This window comes from Astatotilapia calliptera, chromosome 17 (assembly GCF_900246225.1).
Source record: "Astatotilapia calliptera chromosome 17, fAstCal1.2, whole genome shotgun sequence".
NCBI lineage: Eukaryota > Metazoa > Chordata > Actinopteri > Cichliformes > Cichlidae > Astatotilapia > Astatotilapia calliptera.
The window spans coordinates 35,503,480-35,530,049 of record NC_039318.1 but is presented as its reverse complement, the minus strand read 5'-3'; the positions used below and the strand labels follow the sequence as shown (position 1 = coordinate 35,530,049).

Here is a 26,570-nt window from a genome sequence, read left to right as displayed (position 1 = left end):
AGATAATATCCCCCAAACCATTACACCACAACCACTGTTTACACAAGGCATGCTTTCATGTTTACACCACAGCAGAAATTGAGGCTTATCAGACCAGGCAATGTTTTTCCAGTGTTCAATTTAGGTGAACCCAAATTGTATCCTTTGCTTCCTGTTCTTAGCTGGCAGGAGTGTCACCCGGTGTGGTCTTCTGCTGCTGTAGCCCATCTACTTCAAGGTTCAATGCATTTTGCATTTGAGATGCTCTTCTGCAGATCTTGGTTGTAATAAGGGGTTTATTTAAGTAAATGTTGGCATGTTGTCAGCTTGAAGTTCTCTGGCCATTCTTCTCTGACATCAGGCAAGCATTTTCACCCAGAGAACATCTCCATTCTGATTCTCACTTTAAACTTGAACTAGTTGTTGCCACGGCATTGGTTGAGAGCGCGTCAGGTGTGAGTAAGGCAGCTCAACTTGAAATAATTAGCTTTGCTTCATTTAACACAATTTCAAAACCTCAACGTCTGGATAACTCAAGCTGCTATGTAAGATGGACAAATGCCAAAGGTTCAGCATTAAGGCTAGCAGTTCCTTCTTGACCTTGAAAAAAAGAGTCTGTAAGTGTTCAGAAGTGGAACATGAGGTGAGATGATTTCATAAGAAGTACAGAATCGGTTCTTTCAGCAGCTTCCTCAAGACATCTGGTCACCTTCAAGTGACAAAGCTCCCCCTGCAGCAACTGGGGTTATAAAAGCATATAAAAGTCTGGTGGAATTATTATAGAGAAAAACACAATGTGATATTTTTCCCCAAGTTTGGTGTCAATATAATTGCTGATATTACATTACTTCAGTGTAAAATTAGATTAACTATGATGGTTTTTGAAAATTTAAGTTCTATATGAGGGATTTTGTGAGGTGCGATCTGAGGATTACCCATAAACCCCTTGATAAAATGCAGTATGGTGGTAGCATCAAATGGGTTAACATGTTGACAAAGCTTTAATATAGTGTGTGCTTCTTAAAATGCAGGCCTAGGCTTGCTTGATAGACGAACGCATTGCTGATTTCACTCCCTGTTGGGCCACCTCATCACCAGTTTTAGGGTTTTTAAGGTTTTTCCAAAAATCTAATATGACTAAAATTGATGCCATTAAACTCTGCTTAATTCATTGCATTGAACAGTTCCTCGTGTTCCACCTTATAAAAATTGGGCTTATGGTTAAAAAACATAATAAGTGCATTGGTGGTGCCAAAGTTCCCAACTCTGATTAAAAAAACTGGTGCCAAATTTGAAAACTTTTAATTTTATGTTTCTAGGAGTTGCTATAGATTGGAACGGCAGAAGACGATAAGAAAGAAGAAGCATAAGAGAAGCAGAAACAGTTTTTGTGTTTACACAGCTTTGCAGTTTGGCCTCCAATGATTTTGACTTGCAGATGGGGGAGCAAGAATAGAATGCTTGTGTTGTTCTTTAATGCAACTAAATGGTTGTTTTAATTTAGAAGACTTGTTGGCTGTTCTTTCCAACTCAACCTTTTTTTCTTTTTTTTTTTCTTTGTCAACATAAGAAGTCCTGGAGGTGCTCTGGCAACTGAGCATACTGCACCTGCTTATTAAGACAGTGTGGTACAGTCAGTGGCCCCAAGATAAACGAGTAAACAGAACTTGAGCTGAAATAATTTTGTCAGCTGTTGTTTCGACTATCTCTCTCCACAATATTTGGCCACAGAAACTGTGGTATAGTTATGTTATCAAAGAGGATCACGTTAATGATTGAAGTGTAACTACACACAGTCTGATGCACTCTTGTTTATCATTGAAATTGTGTACAGCTGCCTACTGAACTTATTTTTAGGATCCTAGACCCAATAATCATTAATCACTATAAAGCAGTCATTTTGAAAGCAAATTATTGACCGTTTCTGTCTTATGAAGAATGGCTGCAACAGAAAAAAGGAAAAGGTAAATGAAAAATTTTGGACAGCTCTTCCCCAGAACTTTGATTCACAGCAACAAAGCACAGGAATATTCAACAATCTTTAGCACGCTCATTTCGCTCCGATTTAAATGCAAACTGTCATTTTCGAGACGCGATCTTGCTCTTTCACGAAAAGCCCTCTTAGGTCCATAACTACTGATTTGCCACATTGTGTCTGATGTGTGTGTCTCTGCATTTGCATAATATGGCGCATGAATGTTTGTGAAAATGTGGGGGTGATGTGTGCGACTGTGTGTGTGTATCTTCGGGCTTTGGGATTGTTTGCTGCCGGTCTCTCCCTGCCCTTGCACATAGTCGGCCCTTAATGCACTACAGCTGTTAGGGTCCCGACACGGGGGCCTCCCATCAACGGTTTCATTGTAATGGACTGTGTGTGTGTGTGTTGTTTGTACATGTTAGCCTCTCTGTGTTTTTTCCCCTTTGGTAGTGAATGAGTGTGTGATACGTGTGTGTATCTGCAGCACAGTGGGTGTTTGCTGTATCGCCTGGGTATTTTTTTTTCCTGTCTCTGTGATGGTGTGTTTGGTTCTGTGTGCGCTTTGTCCTCGAAAGGCAGCTCTGTGACACTTTCTTTTCTCAAACATTTGAAACTTAGGAATGACTTCAGAATCCTGTTTTTTAAATCAGCCAAAACAATAAGTTCTGGTCCTTTTGTTTAATTGAATTCTTCTGCAACACACGAACTGCAGGCAGTATTTTGTTATTGGGAGACTGGTTGTTCCTAGAGCACTCTGTGTTAGAGGACAGAGCCTTCTAGGTTGTTTTGGTGTGAGTTGCACAGTTTTGGTGATATTGGCTCTAGACATGTAGGCTTTCCTGCACATAGACTTTACTTGGGCAGGCCGCTGAAGCACATTGGTGATGCAACAAGTATATTTGATGAATTGTGACTGCCCTGCTGGACAGGCCGCTTTTGTCTTAGCCTGTGAAATCCTTGAATAATCCAGCTCCATTATCATGGCCTGCAGGTGGTAACGCCTGGAGCATCAGTTCTGAGCTGTACGGAAACTCTGCCGAGAAACTGACGGTTCATGTGCCCCTAATTCCTGCTCTCCAGCTGCAGTCCAAGACAGAGGTGAGACTGATTGGAGAGGCTTCCGCTTGTGTCGGTTGGTTATATACCTGTAAGGTACTCAGTCTGCATCTATCTATGATGGAAGGCTCATACTGGAGACACAGTGTAAACAGTAAGGATGTTCCAATTGAGTCAGCTGTAATGCTAGCTAGCTGTATGCTTCTTTGAGACGGATGTCGATGAAACTGCTCCGAACAAATTTTGTGGATTTTTAGATTAGTGGAATGCCAGCTGCTTCCTTTATATCCAAGGGAAGAGAGATATTTCTACACTTCTATCTGCACAACTGGGGAAACTTCCAGTAAAACAACCTAAATAACACTTCAGGAGAGAGAAAAACAAAGTTGATTTTGTGGTTGTCCCTGAAATAAAAAGAAGAAAAGTTTATTTTTTCACAAATGCTTTCTGTGCAAATTCCACAGAAGGCTTTTTATACATGATGCTCGGGTTGGCTGATTGCTGTGCATTTGCATTGTCCCTGCAACATCTTATCGACTATATAATACATTGTCAAGTCAAAAATTAATCTCAACTAAGTTCATGGCAAGTGAACTCTCATAGCTGCTGTTGGCCATGGCTATTGTGTGAGTGTTATTCTCATAAACATGTATTGAAAACACAACAAATATGAGTCTTATCCTCATTCTCAAAGTGTTCTCCAGTGGGGACAGAGAGCAGGCTAAAGAGTGTGCCCAGGTCAGCGCTGCTCCGTTATGTTGACCAATTGCTGGCGACTCAGACGCATAATGGAGAAATTAAGTTTCTGTAATGCACAAATGAGGTTATCATTGGTTTTGCAGCTGTTCACGGGGTCAAGGAGAGATGCCGTTTTCAATCGAGGCTCAATTTAGTTGGGAATGTGATTAGATTTAGTCCTGTCAAAGCAACCTGTTGCTGTTAAAAGGTTATCTAATTATAAAGTCACGGTGTTTCTGTCATCTACAGCTTGTAAAGACATTACCGTCCATTGGCGGTATCTGTTAAATTTTTGATGGGTCAATTAAGGTCAACTTTGTATTGTTTCAGATGCTATAAAATGCTGTAGTTTATATAACACCACTGCCATTGCTGAAATCTTGCCTATTATACCCAGTGTTGTTGATAATCCAAAGAAGCTAATATCTGACATCTGTGTTGAGTTGCTGGCTCAAACTTTTTGTATAAAACATTAATTTCCGCATGACATTTTCTCCCCTCTAAGTAGCTTTGTGTTTGGATAAAACCATCTCATAACATTTACTGGCATACTATATATACATAAAGTAAACTAAATACTGATGGATTCATTTTATGTTTGCATTTGTTCGCATTAATTTACAGAAAACCCAGAAGTAGCAGTGTATTTATAAAATAAATGAAATAATAATGTGTGAGAGTAGGATGAGCTAAAATCTTAAAGAGAGGCGATTCACAGTAATGTGGTGACTTAAGACCGTAGGGAGCCAGGAACATTTACTGACTTTTCCAAAATGGGTGAAATAACTAGAAGTTTCTTTCTTTCTTGTCCTCGATGTCAGCAATTGAAGGGACTATAAATGAGTGTGGAAGATATCATTGATAGACACATGACAGGGTGATAAATGCATTAGAGGACTACTATGTAACCGCTCCCTAAAACATCTGCCTGTGGCTAATCATCAGCTACAAACCAATGTGCAACAAGTGTATTGCTCCCTTTACTCGCAGGTAGCCGCTGCAATAGGTGCCGCCACAGATAATAACGCCATGTTAGTGCAGATATGGGAGGAGAAGAAGTCAAAGCCAGAACCAAAGAAATTGCAGATGACCCTAATATGGGCATCTTATTTTTGGGGATTTAGCTGTAACCACAGAAGCCCACCTGCTTTTCAAACTTGCTGTTTCTGATGGACAGCCAATCAAACAGAAGCTGCCTTCAAGGATGGAAGAATCGAGCTTGTTTCAGACATAAATTGAAGTGCAGGACTGAACCAATACTGAATATTAGTAGTAGTCCAACAATAGAAATCTAGAGTTAGTAATGAGAACATAATTCACAAGAAAGAGCTTAAGCATAATGTTTTAGAAAACATTGAAGGGTACATTCAAAGGTCATTCGCAACCCCCTGCCTCACAGTTTTATTTATCTGGATCCTCACCCGAATTTAGTGGGTCTTCCTGTGTTTGTGCTCCACGTCTCCACCAATTTTTTTTGTTGTATTCAGATCAATTTAGAAGTATTTTATTGGCATGTCAGCTTATAAAAACAGATTGCCAAAGTGTAAGGATACAATTTAGTGAAGTATCCCAATAACAGGAAATAAAGAACGTGAAATGATACTGAACTGAGTAAATATTATACAGATGAGGTAAGAAGCTCTTGTCCCCTTATTTCCAGCTGTCTTTACTCTGATGTCATAGGTCAAACTGCAACCATCCCTGAAGTCAGCCTTTATTTTAATCTGAACTACGCACCTGTAAAATCTGTTGACAAAATCTGTTCACAGACAGAGAGGCAAATAAACACAATACGCAGTACTGCCTTTGTGGTACTTCCTGCTGCAGTAGGTGTTCCCCGGACCACATTTTGCTTTTATAACACAAACGCGCACACACACACACACACACACACACACACACACACACACACACACAGGCAGACAGACTCGCAGATGGCAAATGGCACCAATCCTCTCTGTCCCAACTGGTAATGACACTCTTTCCCATTAACATGTTACCTTGTTACCTGTTCTTTAGAACTCTTGCTGGAAACATTTCAGCAATAAGATAGAAAAAAATATATAGTTGCATATGTCCAGTTTTTACATTTGTAACAGTTCTAGGGACTGAAAGTTAATTTTTGATCCTGCATAAGGTAAGAGGACTTCACTGACCTTGAACTACTTCTCTTTTTTTTATGTAGTAATGCAGTCTCAGGCTTGACTTTTCTATATATGTTCATGGACAGAAAATACTAAAAGTACAGAGAATAAAAAAGAAAACTTAACATTAGATCTACTTTCACACCAACTGGTTGAAGTCAAACTGCTTAGAAATATTGCTTTAAAAAGAGCTACCAAATGGATGTTGTGAAAGGCTGTTTCCAGCTGTTTCAAGTCAAAAATGAGCTTTTGATTTCATCACTACATCTTAATGTACTCTCACTATATTAACAGCAGTGTGTGTGTGTGTGTGTGTGTGTGTGTGTGTGTGTGTGTGTGTGTGTGTGTGTGTGTGTACACACATACAGTAGGTGTCTGCTTGTCTACAGTAGGTACAGTGACAGGGCTTGCTTTCCCTCCTTCCTCTGTGTGTGCCTCTCTCAGTGTCTGAGTGTGTATGTGTGTGTCTGTGTGTGTTAAAGTATCACAGAAGTGGCAGTCTGTCAGCTCTGCTTTTCTCTGTGCTCCGCAGAACAATAGCTGGATTGGCCGTGTGTGTGACACGCAGACCACACACCCTTAATAGTGACTGACAGCACTAAGGGCTGCAAGCAGCATGCACCACTGATGCACACATACACACAGGCATTCGTGTTGTACGCACACCTAAGGACATAATGGTTTTAGTTGATTGGTGAAGGTTTCAGTCGAGTTGCATATGTGCATTGTGTGATTTGAAACTGTGCGCGTGTGTGCATGCGTTCATTCATGCATGTGAGCGTCGGCATATGTTCTTTTGGAAGTGTTCAGCTGTCTTCTTGTAACGAGACTGTTCTCTGTGGCAGAATGAAATGTCTGTATCAAAGAAAAAGGAAAATGAAAGGAAATTAAAGTCACTTAAGGGTTTTATTTGTTATATTATGGCCATGAAGACAGGCGCACTCTGATTGGCTGGACGATAGAAGTCATTCGTCAATACCTGTAGTGCATATCCTTGACATTATCCCCTACATCAATTAAAGGCAAAGAAATATTCTAACATTATGTTGATGTTAATAGCAACAAATGTTAGCACAGTAATACATGGAAAGGTCAAGATGGTACAAACAAAGAGATGGGTGATTAAAGTAGACTACTGGTAGATATACATCTCTTTTAAAAGAAACTTGACTCATTACACAAGTATGCTGGGTCTGAAGCAGAGGTGAGAAAATGTGCTTTGGACTGTGCAAAATTGTTGGATTGGGTGGTGGATGTGAGTTGTATGCATCATGCTTGGCCCAGATGACAAAAATTAGCTTTTAAATGCATATCAAAGGAATAACAACTTAAGAGATGGCATAGTGCTCAAGTACGAATGCAGGTGTGGTGAAAAGTAAGACTGGTAGAGGACACAGCAGTAGTATTAATGTCATTTAATTTTGCTTTTTGACCTGTAGTGTAGGGAAGTCAGTACTCTGAAATAATTCAGACACTTAAGTGTTGGGGTACCTCGTATTAATCTCGTTTCAAGGTTTATTTCACATCCACTGTTCTCTTACTTTACTCTGTTAGCATGGCCAATCATGTCAAAAGCGTGATGTGAATCAAAGTTGAGCACAAAACAGCTTCACTTTCCTAACACGGTGGAACCAAAGGGACAGTGAAAGAGGCTGGGACAAGACAAGATAACCAATTAAGCACGGATGAGTCCACAGCATTGGAGTAGGGATAATATGAAAGCAGAATGTATACATTCAGTAAGAGCATTAGAAGTGTGTAGAAGTGTTTAATGGCCCAAACTGAGTTACTCATTTGTCAAACTTGGACCAACTTCGTTCTGTAGAACTCTTGTGTAGCTTTTAATATTAAAGTAAAATAAACCCAAACGAAAAGGTTGCAGCAATGCAGTAAAAGTGATTAATTAAGGTAAGTTAAGTGAATTTTTGTTTGCGGTGTTTTTCCAGAAGAGTTGAAAATGATTACCTGTTAAATGCAGTTAATGCTCAGGATTTTCTGTGTGTGGCAAACGACTATATAAGTTCCCAGTAGTGCAATTTAAACCTGGAAAAAAACCCGGCTAGCATCACGTTCAGACGAGGCGTGTAGTTTGTTCTATTAGGTGTCATGTCATTAATTCCCTGCTTATTGCATAATAAAGTGTATGAGGGCTTGTAGTGGTCCTATCACTCTGAAGTGTGTCTACATGATCTGTAACTGAGTGTTTGAACAGTGTGTGTGTGAGTGAGTGAGTGAGTGAGTGAGTGAGAGAGAGGGAGAGAGAGAGAGAGAGAGGGGGCAAGAGAGAGATGGACTTGTGGAAGGGGGCAGCACTGCTGTGCATTTACGCTGAGAGATAGATGAGCCCTCTGGTCAAACAGCCCCTCCCCTTTGCATACACGCATACACACACACACTCTCTCACAAACCCCAACACACACAGTCATGCACTGAGCGAAAGAGAAAGAGACTGTGCTTCTGGCCCTTTAAGAGCAGAGCATAGATCTCACAGCTTACAGCGAGGGAGGGAGAAGAGGAGGGACGGAGGCAGAGCGAAAGAGAGAGAGGGAGGGTGTGAGGCTGAAAGTGTGTGAGTAGAGAGAGAGAGGAACACAGAGAGAGAGAGAGAGAGAGAGAATCAGCAGTGTGTGTGAGGTTGAAGGATCACTTCTATCCCGTCTTGTTTTTGGGAGACTAACCTTGTTCATCTGAGCATTGTGGGACTGTTTTATGTTGTTGTTGTCGAGAGAGACGGACCCTTACTCCAGCATGCTCACTGAGCCTGAGCTACCTCAGGAGTGTAACAGGTACGTGACGCTTTCTCTCTCACACACACGCACACAAACACAGACATACACACGTTCACATACAGATGACAGAGGGTGAGGACGGAGCGGGATGCAGGCAGGGAGGATAGGGGTATAAAGCAGAAAGTTGCTGTGTGTGAAGAGAAGACTCGGACTCCGTGCGCGCGTGTGTGTGTGTTGAGCAGCTGTCTCAGCGAGTCCGCTGAGTTTGAGTCTGGAAGAGTGTGTGTGCGTCTCTGTGTTTGTGTGTGTGTGACAGTGGGAGATGGTAAGGGGGGGAGACTTGATGATTGACTGCTATGCTTCTGGTATATGCAAAGGAAACGTATATCAAGCAACATATGTGTACGCGTTTGTAACAACAGTGAGAGAAAGGACTCTTTCTTTCCCCCTCCTTTGAGTTTACTGACTAAAGTTCTGTTCATTCAAAACCTTGGTGTGTCTGTAAGAGAGAAAAAGTAAACTCAGAGGTGTGTGTGTGTGTGTGTGTTAAAGTCAGAACGTGTGCGCCGTTCCTCTCATCATTTCGTCTGCACCACTTACTCACCTCAACTTCTACTCGTGCGTCCACTCGCAACTCCTCCTGTAAACCTAAACCAGCCTAATATATAAGAAGTTGATCTGAGCAAGTCAGAAATAAACTCAACATTTCTTCTTTTTCAAACACTAAATTGTTTAAAAATAATCGGCCAAAATATAGAAATATGCCATCCTGTATTTGAAGTGTTTTCACTCTGCCCCGCTTCCCTTTTTTTAAAGTTCTGTTTATTTGAGATTTATTTTTCACTTAATCCAAATTCATGCAAACCCTTAGTAATCCTATTGTCAGTCTCCATGGCAGTGGTGTTGTTTTTCTATTTTTCCCCCCTTGCCTTATGCTAATGTTAATTTCAATGTTGTTTGTGCAGGCCTGCTTCATTTAGAGGTGTCAACCCTCTAACCTTGCCCTTTCCCAACATTGTCAACACAAGTGGCTTTTGCCTGTGGAATAATGGTTGTTTGATGCTAATGCTGCGAGAGACAGATTATGTTATAATACCCTACGATTTAATACCAACACACATACACACTCCTGTCTTCCTTTGCCTGCTTGACTTTTATTGCATTATAGTAGCACTCTGTTTATTTTTGTTTTTTTAATGCCCTGATGAAACTAATCTTTTGTTCAGAGATAAACTGAGGTTGGCGGGTGGGTTGTGAGTGTGTTGGGCGGGGGCCCCCCTTGAATTAAGAACACATTTAGATGTGGCAAAAAAAAAAAAGTGTTTTTAATAAACCGTTCAATCCGGCAAAGTGGTTAGAGGAGAGAGGGGAGAAAAAAAAAGATGACAACAGCTATGAGGAATTAAAAATTTAAAGGATTACACAGAAAAGCAGAATGTATGGAGATAAATGCAGGGATTACAATGACTTAGGAGGAGAGCGCTTAAAAGTCTTGCTTTCCAGTAATGCACTCCATCACTGTGGCCGTGCTACATGTGTTTGTGTGCGTGAGTGTGTGTATTTTCATATGAGCGGGCGAGCGAGGTGAACCTTCCATTGAGCGGTGCGTTTCGAGTGTGTGCGTCGAGCGCTTGTCTCTCGGCGAGCGGAGCGCGCGCGAGCTGCCAGAGTGTGTGTGCGCTCCAGCCTCGGTGGTTGAGATGCTCTCGGTTCCTGTGTCTCTGTAAGTGCCCGCTCGCCTCCTTCACCCGCGCTTCTTCTTCTTCTTCTTCTTCATCTTCCCATCAAACTTCCTCTTCTCTAATTCCTCTTTTCTTCTTTGAAAATCATGCAGTTTGCTAAAATTAACTTTTTATTAAAAATAGCAGTTGGGGAAGAGTTTGAAAGAGTTCTATGTAAATGTATGATTTATTTTTTTTTGCAAGTGAGAAGTCATATTTTTGTGTCGTTCACTTAACAATGCAAGAATTTTCATCTCATTTTTGTCTTTTCTTGTTGCTTTGACAAAGACTCATAATTTTGCAATTTACATTATTTCATGTTCTAATTTTGCATTCTGCTTTTTTGTGATTTCAATCACTTTTTCTTCTTCTTTTTTTTTTGCTTCTCTGAGTGCTCTGCTGTGTATCAGAATTTCCAATGTGAAACTGAAAATAGTGGAAACAGACTGCCTTCGCTAGAACGGCCTCATCTGTTTGCACAAACAGAACAGAAATATACACATTGGAAGAAACGGAGAAAGCCAAAGCAACCAAATCATGAGAGGGGGTTTAAAAAAAGAAGAAGAAGAAGAAGAGAGAAAAACAGACACTTGAAGGAGCCGCTGATGCCGCTGCTGGTGGACGGAGAGATGAAGGAAAAGAAATGATGTGGTCAAACTGACACATTCCTCACCCACAAAGAAAAAGAAGCAGGTTTACAGAAAAGTGAGAGTGCCAGAGATGAAGAGGGTAAGGGCGGGTGGGGGTGATGGGGTGAAGTAAGAGGACGAGAGGAAAGAGAGGAAGAGGTCCCTGTCAATGTGGTGTTAAAGCAGTGGTGGATTTTCACACCCCTCCATTTGTCCCCTCCGTCTTGTGTGTGTGTGAGTGGAGATGAAGGGGGTAGAGACAGACAACAGTGGATGTGTCAACACTTTGAACAGTTTAAGCAGGACACACTCAGATACGGAGTGATAGTAGTTGCGTTGGACTCAGCAGCTAGAGCGGCATTAGCAGCCGGAAGGACTTGACTCGGTTTCCTCGACACGTTTCAACAGTTTCAATATTTGTCACTTTAATTTATCTTCAGTGGCAGAGCACATTTAATCATGCCCTCTACTCGAGCACAGGCACCTCTAATTGTTAACTACCCTCTCAGATAAACACCTGAAATGGGATGAATTGTTCATATTAATCAGCTGTTTCGGTCAGGCAGCAATAATTCTCCCATTGTAGGATCGATTTGCACACTTTTCAAACTTTTGTGATTTTTTTTTTTTTCTTTTTTTGTAGACATAAGAACGGCGTTTTATTGTGAATCTGCAACTTCCACTAAATCAGACTCGAGTCTTCCGCTGCTGTTTATTTCTGTTTATTAGAATATTTATTGGCTTTCGTTTTGTAATTATAGAGGAACGGACAGTTTTTAAAGACCAAGTTCTTGTGGCTGGCCGATAACAACTTGTTTCCAATTTGAGTGAGCAGTGCTGCTTGCAGTGCAAGTGTCGCTGTACTTCATTTAAAAGGGGTGAGATTAAAGTGGTGTGTGTGTGTGTGTGTGTGTTGGAGGAAAAGGAGAATGTGTGTCTGAAGGAGAGAGAGTAGAGTAATTGAGTAGAGTGTCCGTGCTCTGAAAACTAATGCGCCATTCTGCCCTTCTCTTCCCCTGTGGCCCTGTCCTGGCCTCCCTCTCTCTGTCTCGCTCCCTCTCTCTCTCTCTGTGTCCCGCCCCCTCCACCACCACCTTGGACTGGAGGCCATTGTCTGGACCATATTGTCTGTCCCCAGAGAGGCTTGATAACCGTGTCTCCATCCATGGAACGAGAAGGGGGGGTTAAAAAAAAGAAGAAGAAAGAAAGGGAAAGAAAGAACGACAGACAGAAAAATACCAGAGGAGAATGCCAAAGCCTCTCCCCACCCCTCCTCCCCACTTCCTCCCCTTTCTCAGCACACTCCTACCCAACCCTTCACCCCTCCAACTTTCTCTCCCACCACGACCTCCCACCCTGGTGTGCTCAGCTGACCCTCGCCAACAGCCAGCAGAGACAGGGAAATATTAGGCCACATTTGTTTTTGTTGTTGTGTTTATGGATGGGGGAGGAGGGGATGAAAGAAAGTGAGAATGATGAGAAGCGATTTAGGGGAAGAAAAAAAGTGCGTGCGAAAAAAGCGAGAGACTGACAGAGGTGTTCCCTCCAGGCTAACTAGAGTGTAGTCATATGACATGAGGTCATAGGGTTGGAGTCAAAGGTCAGGTGGTGGGATTCTGTTGTCACCAGAGCCAGAAAGCTTAGCAGTGTGCATGCACTGTATATTCGCTTTTCCTCTTCTCCTTCTTTTCCCCCATTTCTTTAGCCATCCATCAATCCAGGCAGCTTGTGTTGTGCTAATCCCACTATGTTGCTTTTGCTGTCGCTCTCTGCCGTTCACATTTACACACTCTCCATCCTTCGAATCTTCAATAGGAGACAGTTTCAGGAGCTTGGAGCTCCCTCCCGGAGCGCTACAATGAAACCTCTGTTTTTCCAGGTAGCGAGGGCGAGAGAGAGAGAGAGATGGGGGTAGGGAGGGGGGTCGGAGGAAAAAGGAGGAGACCATTTGGGCCGAGGTGGGAGAGTTTCAAAGTGCGGGGACGAAAGAAAGAGGCCAGCTGGGACTCTGTGTGCGCTCGTATTTGTGTGTTGTCATTTATGTGAGAGAATGAGCTTGCATTTTGGGTGTGTTTATCTCTCTCTGTGTGTGTGTGTGTGTGTGTGTGTGTGTGTGTGTGTGTGTGTGGGTTTACAGGGGCAGGCCAAGTCGCTGACAGTGAGACAAATGTTGTGACTCCTTTATGGATTGCTTAACAAATGCAGCACAAATAGTGGCCCTGGCACAACAATGGAAAAACACTGTCCGTCGCTCAATAAACATTATGCATCGTCTCCCCCTCGCAAAACACCAGGGGAGCGGGGCCGCCGTCCACCGGATGCACTTTTTCTCCTCTCGCCGTCTGCATCCCCTCACTCCCCACTTCTCCCCCAGTTCTGCCTCTCGTCTTCCTTTTTCAATGGCAGCACTTGAGATTTTCCCACGGCCTTCCGTTGCGTTGATGGCTTTCCTTATTTCTCCCGTTTTGCTTTATCTTTTCTCTGTCACTAAAACGCCAGTGACGATCACGTAGTGACTCCGTGTAAGGACATAAATAAAAGTTTTAAAGAGGGAGAAAAATGAAACTGTAAGTATGTGGAGCGATGCCCCTCTGGTGACTAAAGCTTTGGGTGGATGAATGGGCGAGCGAGACAGACAGAATAAGGGAGGGAGAGAGAGAGGTAGTCTCAGAGGCCACATGAGTTAGCCTACGTCTTTCTGCGCTCACCCCCTTTGCTCTCTCATTTTCTGTCTCTCTCTCTACACACACACACTACACGCATGACTTTTCTCCAGCGTGTGTGTGTGATTAACAGTGGTGACATTAGGGTTGTGTGTTATTGCCTTTTGTGGTTAAGCTGGACAGGAAACACGGTTTGAGCTGCCGGGCGCCGATTTAGGGCACCTCACAGAGGATGCTTTGTGTTTGTGAGGCTGAGTGTGTGTTTGCGCCTTTGTGTATACGTGTGTGTGTAAGGGTGTGTCTCTGTGAGTGTATGAGCATATACAGGCAGGAGCTGTGTTCACATTTTCTTCCCGTTATGCGCTGTTTATTTAAAGAGAGAAAACGATTACGGAAAGTTCAGCGTTTTACAGCAGTTCTAGTGAAATTCGTACAAATTTTTTAAACTTTATTTTCACACTTCATCAGAATGTCTCCCTATAAAATTGGTATTTTGTCTACAAGTCGCTAATGTTTGAGGGCTTATTGGTCCGAAGTTCTCTCAGAGTCTAAAACGAAATCTTGTGCTTGTCAAGAATATTTAAATATAGTAAAGCAGCACCAAAGTAAAAGGGAATATCGCTGACCACCTCCTTCCTAATCTTTACGCCTCCATCTCAGCTTTTCCTCTCTGTTGCTGCCCCACTCATCCCACTGTTCGAAAGGACAGTCTATAAATAGATATTAGGCAATATCCTTAAGAGTCTGCTCGGAGAAGAAGGGAAAGAAGGAGGGAGAGGGAGAGAGAGGGGAGCGATGGAGCGACATTCTTACAAACAGCTGATTGTGTAAAGAGGGAACAGTGAGTAAGACAACACCGGGGGAGGGAGAGGGAGAAAAGACGGGGAGAGGGAAAGAGCAGGAGGACAAGCAGTGTTCAAATAAGTTCAACAGCGTGTGACGGAGAGACGGAGGTAGAAGGAGATGGGGAAATTGTTTTGAAAGCTGGGAAGTGAAGAAGGAAAAAGAGGAGGATAAACAAAAAGAAAAAGATGGCAATAAAATGAGCGATAGCGTGACACAAGGGGGAAACATTTGTTGAAATTCCTGCCTGAGGTGTCATACGTAAATGTTGCGGTCTGCTCCTCTGAGGCAAAACGCTCTGGGCGCCTTATCTAAAAGGCACATTCCGCTCAACTATTTTGATATGCCCTTCCATCCCCTCAGAGAACAATTTCAAAGATAGCTCACATTTCCACGCAAATAGACCCCACACCTGAGTGACAGGCAGGCAGTTCTTAGCGCTCTTAAGGTGGTGGTGGATGTGGTGGTAGTGGGGGGAGGAATAACGAAAACACAAATGTCACGTTGGCTCCTGACAGCCCTTTGGAATTAGCCTCTGCGCTTATTTTTACTGCAGACGATAGATCCAACTGACTGTGTGGTGGCTGAAATAATGGGTTGTAATTTAAAGCGAGGGTGCGAACACGCACACGCACACTCACGCGTGCATATGCCGAAGCACAGACGCACACTTTACTGTGGAATTCTCCAGAGGAGGCTCCCACGCTCCCTGAAAGCTTGTTCTGAGTAGAGGAGTTAACAAGAGCAGTTAGCACCATGATTATGTTAGCAGCCAGACACACAGAGTGAAAGAGCCGGGTGTGTGTGTGTGTGTGTGTGTGTGTGTGTGTGTGTGTGTGTGTGTGTGTGTGCGCGATAGTCTGTGACATTTCTGTGATGGCTGCTTTTGTCTTTCTCTCGCTCTCCCTCAAAGCTTAAACAAATCTTTGTCCCCACTTTGCTTAATTCATTTGAAATGTGTCTGGATGCATTTCTGGGGGATGTTTCGCGTGTGAGAGCAACATCGATCGCGTGTTCATAAGCTCGCTGCCTGTATTTAAACACGCTTGCGTAAGCTTGCCGTCGCTGACGTGCCAACGTGAAATGGACGTGTTGATTACAGTAAGCGATGGCCAGGAGACAGTTAACCACCGCTGATGGCGATTATTCGGCCTGTTAATGGACGTCCGTCGCTGTCCGATTAGTGACTTAGCTGCGGTGGACATATGTGATATGAGGGACTTAGTTGAGGAGCCACTAATCATCAAAAAGCCAAAGGGAAGTGGCACTCTAATCTCAGCTTAGCACTCTCACTGTGTGGTGTTGCGTGTGTATGTGTTTTTTCTGTGAAAGAAATGAGTTTGGATGAAGGCGGGGGGGCAAAAAGATGACTTTTTAAAATTATTTTTGCTTGAATTTGTAAATACGGCAAAAAAGGGTCGTCATCTCATTTGTTAAAGAAATGTTAAAGAAACATACATGTGTCTCGTGTGTTTAACAGAGAAGGAGATGTTCCTTGGTGTTCTTTTGTTTCGTTTTTTTTTTTAAACAAAATTATGCTAATTTCCCTTAATTATTACCTAAGACAGCCTGGAAATTAATCACATTATCTCTTTAAATCCTCGCTGTTTAGACCGCTTCCTTTAGGTCTACCACCAGCATGACAGCCCTGCCAAACTTTTAAATGAAGTAGCCAGCGAAACCTGCACACCCGCTGTGCCCAATTGTATAGTAATTTGACTTCAAAGGCGAACAGACGGGGGAAAGAGGGACTTTATAGCCGGAGAGGAGCTGCGAATGGCCTCCCCATTCATAGACACCCACCTCTGAGGAAGTAGTAGCAGAGTTGCGGGAGAGGAGTGGGCAAATGAGAAGAGGAGAGAAGGAAATCCAGAGATTGAAGTCGCTCCCTGCCCCTTAGAGCTTTTGGATACCTGTGTTGCCTTCTGTGTTAATGTGTAACTGTTCTTGTCTATGGATTGCCCATATATCTAGATATGTTTCTGTGGCTACTGTGGTTAAATGATGGATAACAACGTTGTAAAAACCAAATTAAAATCCTCCCATGCTTTCAAAGATGTCTCTGTAACATAGCCAAAGTGTAACATTAGCGAGGCAAGAGCTCTCAAAACTGATCACAGGTGTGTGTGTGTGTGTGTGTGTGTGTGTGTGTGTGTGTGTGTGTGTGTGTGTGTTGGGTTATGGCTGGAGTAGAGGTGTGCAAAGGATACAAGGGGAGGTGTGTGTGTGTCTGAAACAAAAGGCCTTAGTGTGAAAGAGTGAAAGGAGGTAAAGTAAACAGGCGGTGATGAAGACAGACCTGCAGTGTTCTGCTCTGTTCTCTCTGTGTGTGTGTGTGTGTGTGTGTGTGTGTGTGTGTGTGTGTGTGTGTGTGTGTGTGTGTGTGTGTGTGTGTGTGTGTGTGTGTGTGTGTGTGTGTGTGTGTGTGTGTAGTTTGTACAGCTGGGCCTGCCGCTTGCATTATACAGCGCGGCGGCACACGCGCACACGCACAGATATAGCTTTCCCCACAGTCATTCCAACATGCATCATAAATGTTATCTCAAGTCAGTTTTAATATCAATTTGCTTTAGTGCTCTCATTGTGCAGTTTTATTTCGAAACAATACACATTCTTCAGCTGTCATTTATGGCCTTAGTTTTTGCTGAGCAAGAGAGAGCGTCCAGGAGAAACCGATAAAGAAATCAGCTGCAGATACACCAGCCAGTTGATTTCGACAACTGTCTCTGTGTTTGGTTGCGTGTACTTTATACGGCGTCCTTCATGAAAGCACTTAGCCACCGTCAACATTATTGTAACTACTAGAACATGCTTCATCCAGTCTAACCTTGATTAAAGCTGTGAGAAAGTCACTGAAAAGAAACAATTGTAGCTGTACAGAACTTTCTGATTTAGTAGTAAAAGATATATATATATCTGTAGTGGTGATTTAGCAATTTTCTGATTTAACTTCAAATGAAGGGTCCCTTCTAAGTGGATGAAATAGTCCGGTGCAGCGTTAAACAGCTCTGCAGAGCCCATTGAAACTCAAAAACGCATGGAAGGAAAGTTCCATGATCCTGAAAACCTGGGGTTTTCCATTAAAAAAAAAAGAGATCCTGTATACAAAATACACTCAGTACGAAAGCAGAGAATACAAATTTCAATTTGTAAATCAGTTTAAATTATTAGATTATGTATATCTATGAATATTGCAAGCATCCTCCAAAATCAATTAAATGTAATTAAATTAGGTCACTATGGTGCAGGGGTTTTTCGGTTTCCTTTCTTTATCTTTATCGTTTCTTTTTCTTTCTTTTTTTCTTTAATCCTTATACTTCAGCGGAGTTTATTTGATTTTGACCGTAACCTTCCTTCGATGTGATAAAGCCGCATGTTGCGTGTCCTAGCGTGGCGCTTTCCTCATCGCCTCCAGTGAGCTGCACTCAATATTGTTTGCCTTTCCACTGTCATAAGGTAAATAAGCAATGAATTAGCAGCAGGGCTGCTCCTAGGAAAAATGCCAGATGTACAGTCCAGAGGAAATCCAATAGAGTTGAGAGTGTAATCAGTTTACCAGAGACAGGCAGGGGAGAGAGGGGAAGAATTTGAGGGAGAAAGGCTGAAGAGGAAAACGGAGGAAATCACAGGCAGGCACGATATGGATGCCGGATAAAGAGAGTGAGCGGATGAGTGAAAAAAACCAGCTTGTTAAGTCAAAAGAAGGAACAAATTAGCGGAGTTTGAAAGTCAGATGCCTGTTGCTTATTTCATCAGGATCAACCCTCCGCTAAAGTTTTCACAATCCCTCCATCCTTCCATCGCTGTCATGTGTTGCCTCTGTGCGACTGAGCGTTAGCAGCCTATTACCCAGGGTCATAGTCGCAGTGGCTTCAAGGCTGACAAGTGCATCTGAAAGCACTCAGGCGATGCTGAGAACCACATTAAATTCTATTATTGCCGCATAGTCACTGCATCCCTATTCAGCTGAAGTACAGGGAGGCAAATTTACCTTGTGAGAGACAGAGTTCACCTAATAGATGTGGCTTTATATCCTTTGCTTCTTTTCAAGGGAACAAAGGCAGAGTAACAAATGCAAACAGCGGGGGCTGTCGTGCTGCTACCTTTTTTCCTTCCTGTCACTCTATTGTCCAGAGGTTTTCATAAACACACATTATTGTCACTGTACATACTGCTCTCCCTCTCTGTCTCACACACACACTCTCTCTCTCTTTCACAATCTGTTTTTCTCTGTGAAAGCCCATTGTCAAGACATGGTCATTTCCTCCACAATGCCAGTCCAAGCGCGCTCCTTTTGCAGTAACGGCCCCGATGGTAAACATACTGTAAGACCCGAGAGTGCGTTTGAATGTCTGCCAAGAAGCTCGCTAAAGTCGATGTGAGGAGATGCCCCGTTGTTGTCTTTATGAGGGCAAGGGTTTCCCCAGAAAACTTAAGATGGAGAAATGTTGCAGGTTGATCAGATGAATGTCTACCAGAAGGCAGTAAATGGATAGCAGAGGGGTAAACACTTAAAAGTTTGAACTATCCGGGAGTTTCTGAGAACTAGTTTGGAGCCTCCACACTTTTCATTGCTACCAACATATAAGTGGAGTTGTCAGCCTATTATATCATCTTTTGAGTGTTGCTCATTCTTCCTCCTGTTTTTCCTTCTCTCTCTTGTCTTTCTATCTCCTATTTATTTTCCAGGATGTCTTCCAAGCGACCAGCCTCTCCATATGGGGGGACAGATGGAGAGGTAACCATGGCAACCAGCAGACAGCGAGTGGAGGATGAGGAGAGTGAGGGACTGGGCGGTGTCATCCACCTCCCCCTGGCCTCCTACTGCAACAAGGTGTCCCCTCGCTCGCCCCCCAACCGCAACTTGGACAGCCCGCCCAACATGGTAAATAATAACGGTTTTCAAATCAGTCTCACCCATCGTTTCTCACGCTTGGGGCACACACCTGTGGGTGACAGTAGCTGATTTGGGGTTACAGGTGAAACAGTTGAAGAGACATTTGGAGGAACTTTTGTGTCTGAACTCATCAGAGAAGTCAAAAGTCTTTGTAGAGAAACTTTTTAAAAATGACCGTTGGCAGGTCCTACACGCTTCCAGTTTCTGAAATATAAACAGATATAACCCAGAAAAAGGAGTTAAAATTGATCTTATGTTTGCATGCCCAGAAGAAGAATAATCCCTAAACTTGCATGGTTATCCCATACATAGATACAATGCAGACCCTACATTCACAGATATGTTTAGTGTCAGCAAAGGTATTTGAATGCCACAGTGATTATGAGCAGCCAGCTGTTGAATATTTGTTTTTAAAGCCTTATTTATGAGCTATTGTATTTAGAACGAGAGGCAGCATTAAGAGGCCACAGAGGTGACATCGTTGGTGGGATCAGTGATGTTGTACGCCACCTGTGAGTTGGTGTCATCAGTAAACCGCATTGGAATGGTACTTAGCCATGTTAGCTAGTCATGCGATTCTCACCAATACATGAAGGAATCTCTGTATGTTTGCTCTCTCATGTGCTTAAGACTATAGCTGGAGCCCAAAGAAGTGCAGTATCCATTAATGGTACTTGATGATGTCAGTGTCCAGGCTGTTATGATTAGTTGTTAAAAAAAAAAACTATGACTCTACCTTTAGTGATGCTAACATTTGTGTGACTTTGGGACTGCATTGCCATAGGCCACAAAAAAGAAAACATTTTTTTAACCACAACCAACCACTTGGCATAGAAATGTGTCTAAGTTACCAATGTAGACCTTCAGTTTTACAGACTGCAGGCTTGGTCATTGGCTTCATCTCTCTATCTCCATTGGCTTTCTGCCCTTCCAATTCCTTCCTATAAGGCTGTCTACCTGTGTGCGTTTGAGAGGCTTGGGGTTGAAAGTAACCCCAAGGCTCAGACCCCAGATCAGATTGTGGTCATGGTAGTTTCAACCCTTCGAATTAAGTGATTATTGAAAGCATAGCAGTTTTCTGTCTTTAAGACAGCCTAGGCTGAAAATGGAATTAGTACCTGTATGACAAAAATCTACAATCTTTGCTTGCAAAATGTTTCATTTTGCAGATGCATTCAGCTGGAAATTAACTTCCTCGACCTTGTGTATTTGTCATTTTAATTTCGTGAATTAAGCATTTCCTAACTAATTAGAATGGTTTTGCTTTTATGGGATTTCCAGTCATTTCTGGATAAGTAAACAGCTTTTTTTTCACATATTGAATGCATTAACAGTTTGGGTCTGCTTTAACTTTGGTATGTTGTTTACTCTTCTTATGGCAGCCAAACTATGAAAAGGTACATGTATCTCCACAACGATAAAAGAAAACGAGGTTATTTGTTTGTTGACTGACGGTAGATGTGAAAAGAAGCAGAACCCTAAAAAAACAAAAACAGAAATTGACTTTCTTTGCAAGTAGAAAGCAGGTTCTTTCTGGGAGCTGACTTTTTCTTTTTAAATATGAACATTTTTAGGTTCAAGGATAAAATTTGGTTGCGTGTGTGTGTGTGTGTGTGTGTGTGTGTGTGTGTGTGTGTGTGTGTGTGTGTGTGTGTGTGTGTGTGTGTGTGTGTGTGTGTGTGTGTGAGAGAGAGAGAGAGGTTTTTTTTTCCCCTTTTTTTTCCGCTTTTATGTGTGCGCCACCAGCTGTTGCCTTGAGCCCATTTGATGCACATTTGCGTGACTGCTAAAATGTGAGCCATTTGCGTGAGTCATTTTCTTGGGGATGAAGTGTGAGGCTGCTTGGTGGTGCTAAATGTATGGCGCTGTATTTGTAAAGGTGTCTGTGTGTCAGTGTGTGTATATGTAAAGTTGCGTAATTCAAATTGAATATTGAGCTGTATTTTTGCTAGTTAGTTTGTGAGTATCAGACGTTTATTTATTCTTTAAACTTGCTGTGATATGTTGACACAAACAGTATTGATGCAACACATTTAATCTTTTCCTCCCTGACTTTTGTATTATTTTTATATAATGATGATCAAATTATTTAATTTAATTTGAGATAAGAGTGTTGGGGTTATTAACACAATATTATTTATGTTTTTCGACTAGTAGATTCATTATGTACCTATAACTACCTTAGCTGCCAGGAAATCCATGTTAGCTAGTAGCTAAATGTGGCACAAGGCAACTTGTGCATTTTTTTAACGCAAGCTACCTAACAAACGGCAAAAAAACAAAACAAAAAAAAACTAAAGGAAACTTCTCCTGGCCCTTCACCTTGATACACACCTTATCATACCAGTGCTCTCATAACACCTGTCGACCTTTCCCCCATACTGACCATAAATACCCACGCGCTATAAAACAATGAAACAGTGGTTAGCAACTGTAATTAAAAGCTAATTCTGTAATTAGCTTGCTGATTAGCCAGTAAGCCCCTCCTACTGTGGACTCTGTATGTGTGGTAGCTGTGGACTGCAAACCAAAGTCCTGGGATTGCAGGGGAATACATAAAGAAACACACAGGTGTGCAGAGATGCAGATCTTCATACTGGGTTATCTGCTGTAGTTGAGATTATTCCCACTTCATTTAGATTTACACTATCCAAACAAACATTACCCTCATGAATATTTTAGGCGTCGTGGCTGACCACTTTAGGTGATCATGAAGAGAGACTGACAAAAACCTTAAATATTCACGACAAAATGACACACAGCTGCTTTCTTATTCATTAATGGACACCAGAAGGGAGGCTGTTGACATGTATGTGTATGTGGAAAGTCTTATTAATAATAGTTGATGTGGATTATTAAGTGCAAGCCTCTGCGCGTGTGTGTGTGTCTGGCAGGGGGTGGAATGGGGGCTTATCCGACTGCCTGCTTGGCATGTTGTAAGATGTGTGTTAAGTTTTTCTTCTTCTTTTTTTTAAGGGGGATTCAGAGGGGGGTGTTTAACAGTGCCAATCCCTTCAGCGCTGACTGTCAGTGAAGAGTGGCTGGAGAGTGAGGAGAAATAGGGGAGATTTACAAAGAGGTGGGGGGGATGGTCTCTCCCCCCCTCTCTCTCTCAGGGCAGTTGTTGTAAAGTGATAGGGGGAAGTAAATGGCTCATCGGCGACTGCTTGACTTGGATGTGGGGCAGCGGGAGGCGAGATAGAGAGGGTGGGGGGCAGATTACAGCCTTATCTTGTCATAGTAAATTAACACGGTGGTGGAGAAGCGCTCAGCTCCACACTGACCTCTTCATTCTGGCTGCCTCGCCTGCCTGTTTGGCTTTGGCTCGGCTGCTCTACCTGCCCACTACAGCTGCACAACCACACTGAGTGAAAACGGCACCCGCGCATATTTTAAAAGCGTGAAAGGTGTCGGATTATTCACTTTTCTCCTTTTTTCTTATGTGTTTTATTCCCCCCCTGCCTGTGAGTAAGAATAGCACTGCTCATAATGGTTTGCAAATGAATGTAGTTTAGCTAAAAAGGGTGTCTTTAAAAAAAAATTATTGAATGCGAACTTCTCGCTATGCAGCTGGACCCTGATTGGGTGGGAGCACCTGAGTTCAAATGCGTTACGGGAAGGATTTTAGTCGGGAGTTCAGCGAGGTCAACCAATCAAATCCAGTTATGACACCGCCAAAATTACAGAGGGAAACAAAAATCTGTGTAAATGTATGTGAAAATTGTAAATGACAACAGGAAACGTTTAAGCCCACCGCCCGTGAATGAGATATTTTTCTCTTGCTTTCTTTCTTTTAGATCTTTTTATGTTTATGTTTGCAGATGCTGGCAAAAAAAAAACTGTTTTCACATCAGGCAGAGGCAAGCATCTTCTCTCATAAATGTGCTAATGGACAAACACTAATTATTTCATTAACAGGCGAGATGCACGCTTACACGTTAGAAAACTATAAAGATATTTCATCAAGCATTATTTCTTATTCATTTTTCCTCTCTCTCTTTTTTGTCTAATTTGTATGTGTGATTATGTGTGTTCCTGTGTGTGTGTGTGTGTGTGTGTGTGTGTGTGTGTAAATGTGAATTTGACAGATTTAACACAGTCATTGAGCAGTCTTGAGACACAGTGGTCACACTTAATTTCTCATGCCAGTGATGCACTAATGAATCAACACACGCTTGCCTGTCAACAGTGAGAGGTCTTGGTAAAATATACTGGCGTATTTTTTTTCTTTTTTAGCCAAACTGCTACTTAAAATACAGCTGCAGGTTTTTAGATAAGGAAAGGGCAACTGTGTGCAATAAGACAATTAGAATCAGCAAATTAAAATTTTGTAATTTATTGGCTTTTTTTTCCTCTTCAGTTTTGGGGGTCAGTCGCATAGCTCAATATTGTTGGAACGCAAGGAGAAAACTAATGCGTGTCGTTGTGTGTTTTCTTGCTTGTCCTCATCCTGAAGGACCCCCCGAGTCACCACTGACAGTGTCTGTGTTTAGCCATGGCATGTAAAGGGATTTGCTGTATCTGAGGTGTGTTAAGTGTATATATTGTGGAGATTGGCAGGCTCTGGCACAGGGCTGAGTCTCGCCCCCCCCTCGCAGGAGCGATCGGTGACATTCTCTCAGTGTGTATTCGTGGGCACGTATTTTAGTTGAGCAGCTGTTTCCAGCTCTTCCTACTGCCACATTGTCCATGCCTTGATCCACGACGACGCGCCAAGCATCAAATATTGTTTTTCACACATACACCTTGCACAGCCCGAGACATGTCAGGCTGTGGCGCAGAAAGAAGGGGGAGAGAGAGTTTCTTCTGTCGGGCAACGGAGAAGGAGGGAGAGAAGAAGACGGAAGGAATAGGAGAAGGAAGAAAAAAAAGAAGAACATGAACAGCGGCATCTGTGCTGGCTGTAGGAAAAAAATAGCATTTGGCAAGAGTTAAGTGTTTTTAAACCAACCTCCCCTCACAGATGAGCTTAAGAAGACAAAAGTTGTTTAATTCGGTTCCATTGCAGAGGCAGTAAAAGGATAAAGAGAGTGGGGCGCAATTTTTACTTTGTTCCAGTCATTTGGAAGAGAATTGACATCTGCAAACTAAAGGCAGAACCGCCCACACTGCCAGCCTGCCACATCCAGTGCATATAAATACATATATGCAGACACTCACACATTTACACACCTACAGGCTATGTGGTGCACTCACAGTGTCACACATATATGCACAAAAAAAACCTGCTCGCACAGACATGCACAGAGAGGAGGGCATGAACATTTACAGTATCCAGAATTTCTGTTTGCACTCATGAATAAATGCATGCTGATGAGAAAAAGTTTTCGCCACCTGCGTTACTCCGGGATCGGCTGACTGACACCCATTTACAGCGGAGAATCTGCCTTGTGTCTTGTCTCTTTTTTGATCCCTCTGTCTTGGACTTTGCCGTACAAATCGCCAGCGAGGCGTGTGGATTATATGCCGGGAGACTGATCGGGAGGTGGGGGGAGAAACATAAGCCATTTAAGTTGCCTTCGGGATAAGGCTGTCTGTCAGAGTTCACACATAAATAATGTCACAGGCCGTAATGTACCAGGTCTTTGAAGAAGCCATGGCTCCCTGCTAATTCCCTTTGATTGGGGAAATGACCTTCATTGTTGGACGCAGCGAGATGACATCTCTCTGGCAGCTTTTCGGCAGAGTAAAGAGATCCGACAACCCCTCACCCCCACTCCTCTCCAACTCCATCTCTCCTCCGACCACCCCCCCCACATCTCCCTCTGCATATTCTTGTTCTGTTTGTTTTGTTTGCGCGACATCTTTCTCGAAAGAAAGAGTGCGGCTGTTTTAAGTAGGCGCTGGATTAGATAAATGGGATGTGACAGGTGTGACCGCTGCCTTCAAGATGCCTGCTTTCCTCTTTGCTCTCTCTCTCTCCATGCATCTCTCTGTCAACTCGCACGCTCTCGCTCACTCTCATTTCCTCTAATAACGCTGCTTCTCTCTTTTTTTTTTTCTGGGGATTTCGCTCAGTCTTTCTTTCTTGCTTTCTTTGACTTTTACACTCTTACGCTCTATCTCTCCCTCCGTCTCGTTACATTTGCACGTCGTGCCGGCGCTGATGCAACTCCTAATCACAAATCCGCTCATTTTTGAAGTCTGACTTTCCCTAATCTGAAGAACAGCGAGAGGGTGAGGGAACAAAGAGAGGCACGAGCAACCAACTCGGTCAGGTGGTCAGAGGAGAAGAGCAAAGTCTTTCAGGGCTTTTAAAATCACAAGACACTTGTGACACAAGGCTGTTAGCGGCCTCAGCAGCGACTGACTGAAACCTCATTACCCCGTCATATACAGTATACACAAACGTTCCAACCGTATCATTGCTGTCACAATCTGTCCCTCTGTTACAATGCATGTGCAAGAACGCCAAGGAGAGGATGGGTGAATTATTGAGTGCGCTGACTTATTCAGAGTGTGGAAACACACAGAGCCCAACACAGAGAGTCAGCGAAGTGTCAAAAATGCCAAGTGATAATGGTCTGCTGTACCTCTCATACAATGTTTGGCTTCCGACAACAAAAGCATCATCGATATGGAAAGCCTCTGCCTGGCTTTATGTTCTTAAAAGGACAAGAAAAAGTAATTTGAGACTTTGTTTTGAGTTTTTTCTCTTCTTAAATTGTCCCATTTAAATGCTTTTTTTAAATTAAAGACACAGATCAGTCTGTCTAGACTCTAAATGACTTCACTGTGGACCTTGATCTTAGTATTAAGTTCCACTTCCACCGGCAGCCTGCGAGTTAATGATTAGAAAACCATCTCCACCTTAATGCTCTGTAATGTCATTATTAAAGGTGGAATGTATCACCGCCTCCCCATGCCCGTCCATCTCTGTGTCTCTCCCAGATGCACACCCACACAAAGACAAACACAGGTACGGTGTATGTGTGCCGCTGTCACAGGTGGCGTGCCCCATACTGTAGTGAGATTAGCCAAAGATTAACCCTGTGGACCATTGACCCCACGAAGAGCTGAGCTGACAGACTGCGTGGCTGATTGACTGACTCATTTGTTTTTGTAATTAAACAGCAACACGCACAGTTTACCACACCTGAGTGCGAGTTCAAGAAGGAGCGCACTTCTGTGCATGTGGAGCATATATACCCTCATGAATCCATCTGTGCATGTGACAAAGAGATAACAGCGTT

The 26,570-nt window shown here is 42.8% G+C and overlaps 1 protein-coding gene across 12 annotated transcripts in view; it reads left to right on the top strand.

Moving 5' to 3' along the window:
- The window catches only part of sox5 (SRY-box transcription factor 5), a 245,049-nt gene that overhangs the window by 150,332 nt on the left and 68,147 nt on the right, over positions 1-26,570 (top strand). For 10 of the 12 annotated variants that reach the window (XM_026147895.1, XM_026147894.1, XM_026147889.1 and 7 more), the window contains one exon: positions 19,170-19,365. In XM_026147895.1, the coding sequence (XP_026003680.1) occupies positions 19,171-19,365 (195 nt within the window). In that variant the 5' untranslated portion in view covers position 19,170. Of the gene's footprint in view, positions 1-8,482; positions 8,682-8,815; positions 10,348-19,169; positions 19,366-26,570 lie in introns of those variants that run through there. The other 2 variants (XM_026147888.1, XM_026147890.1) reach the window with 2 other exon arrangements.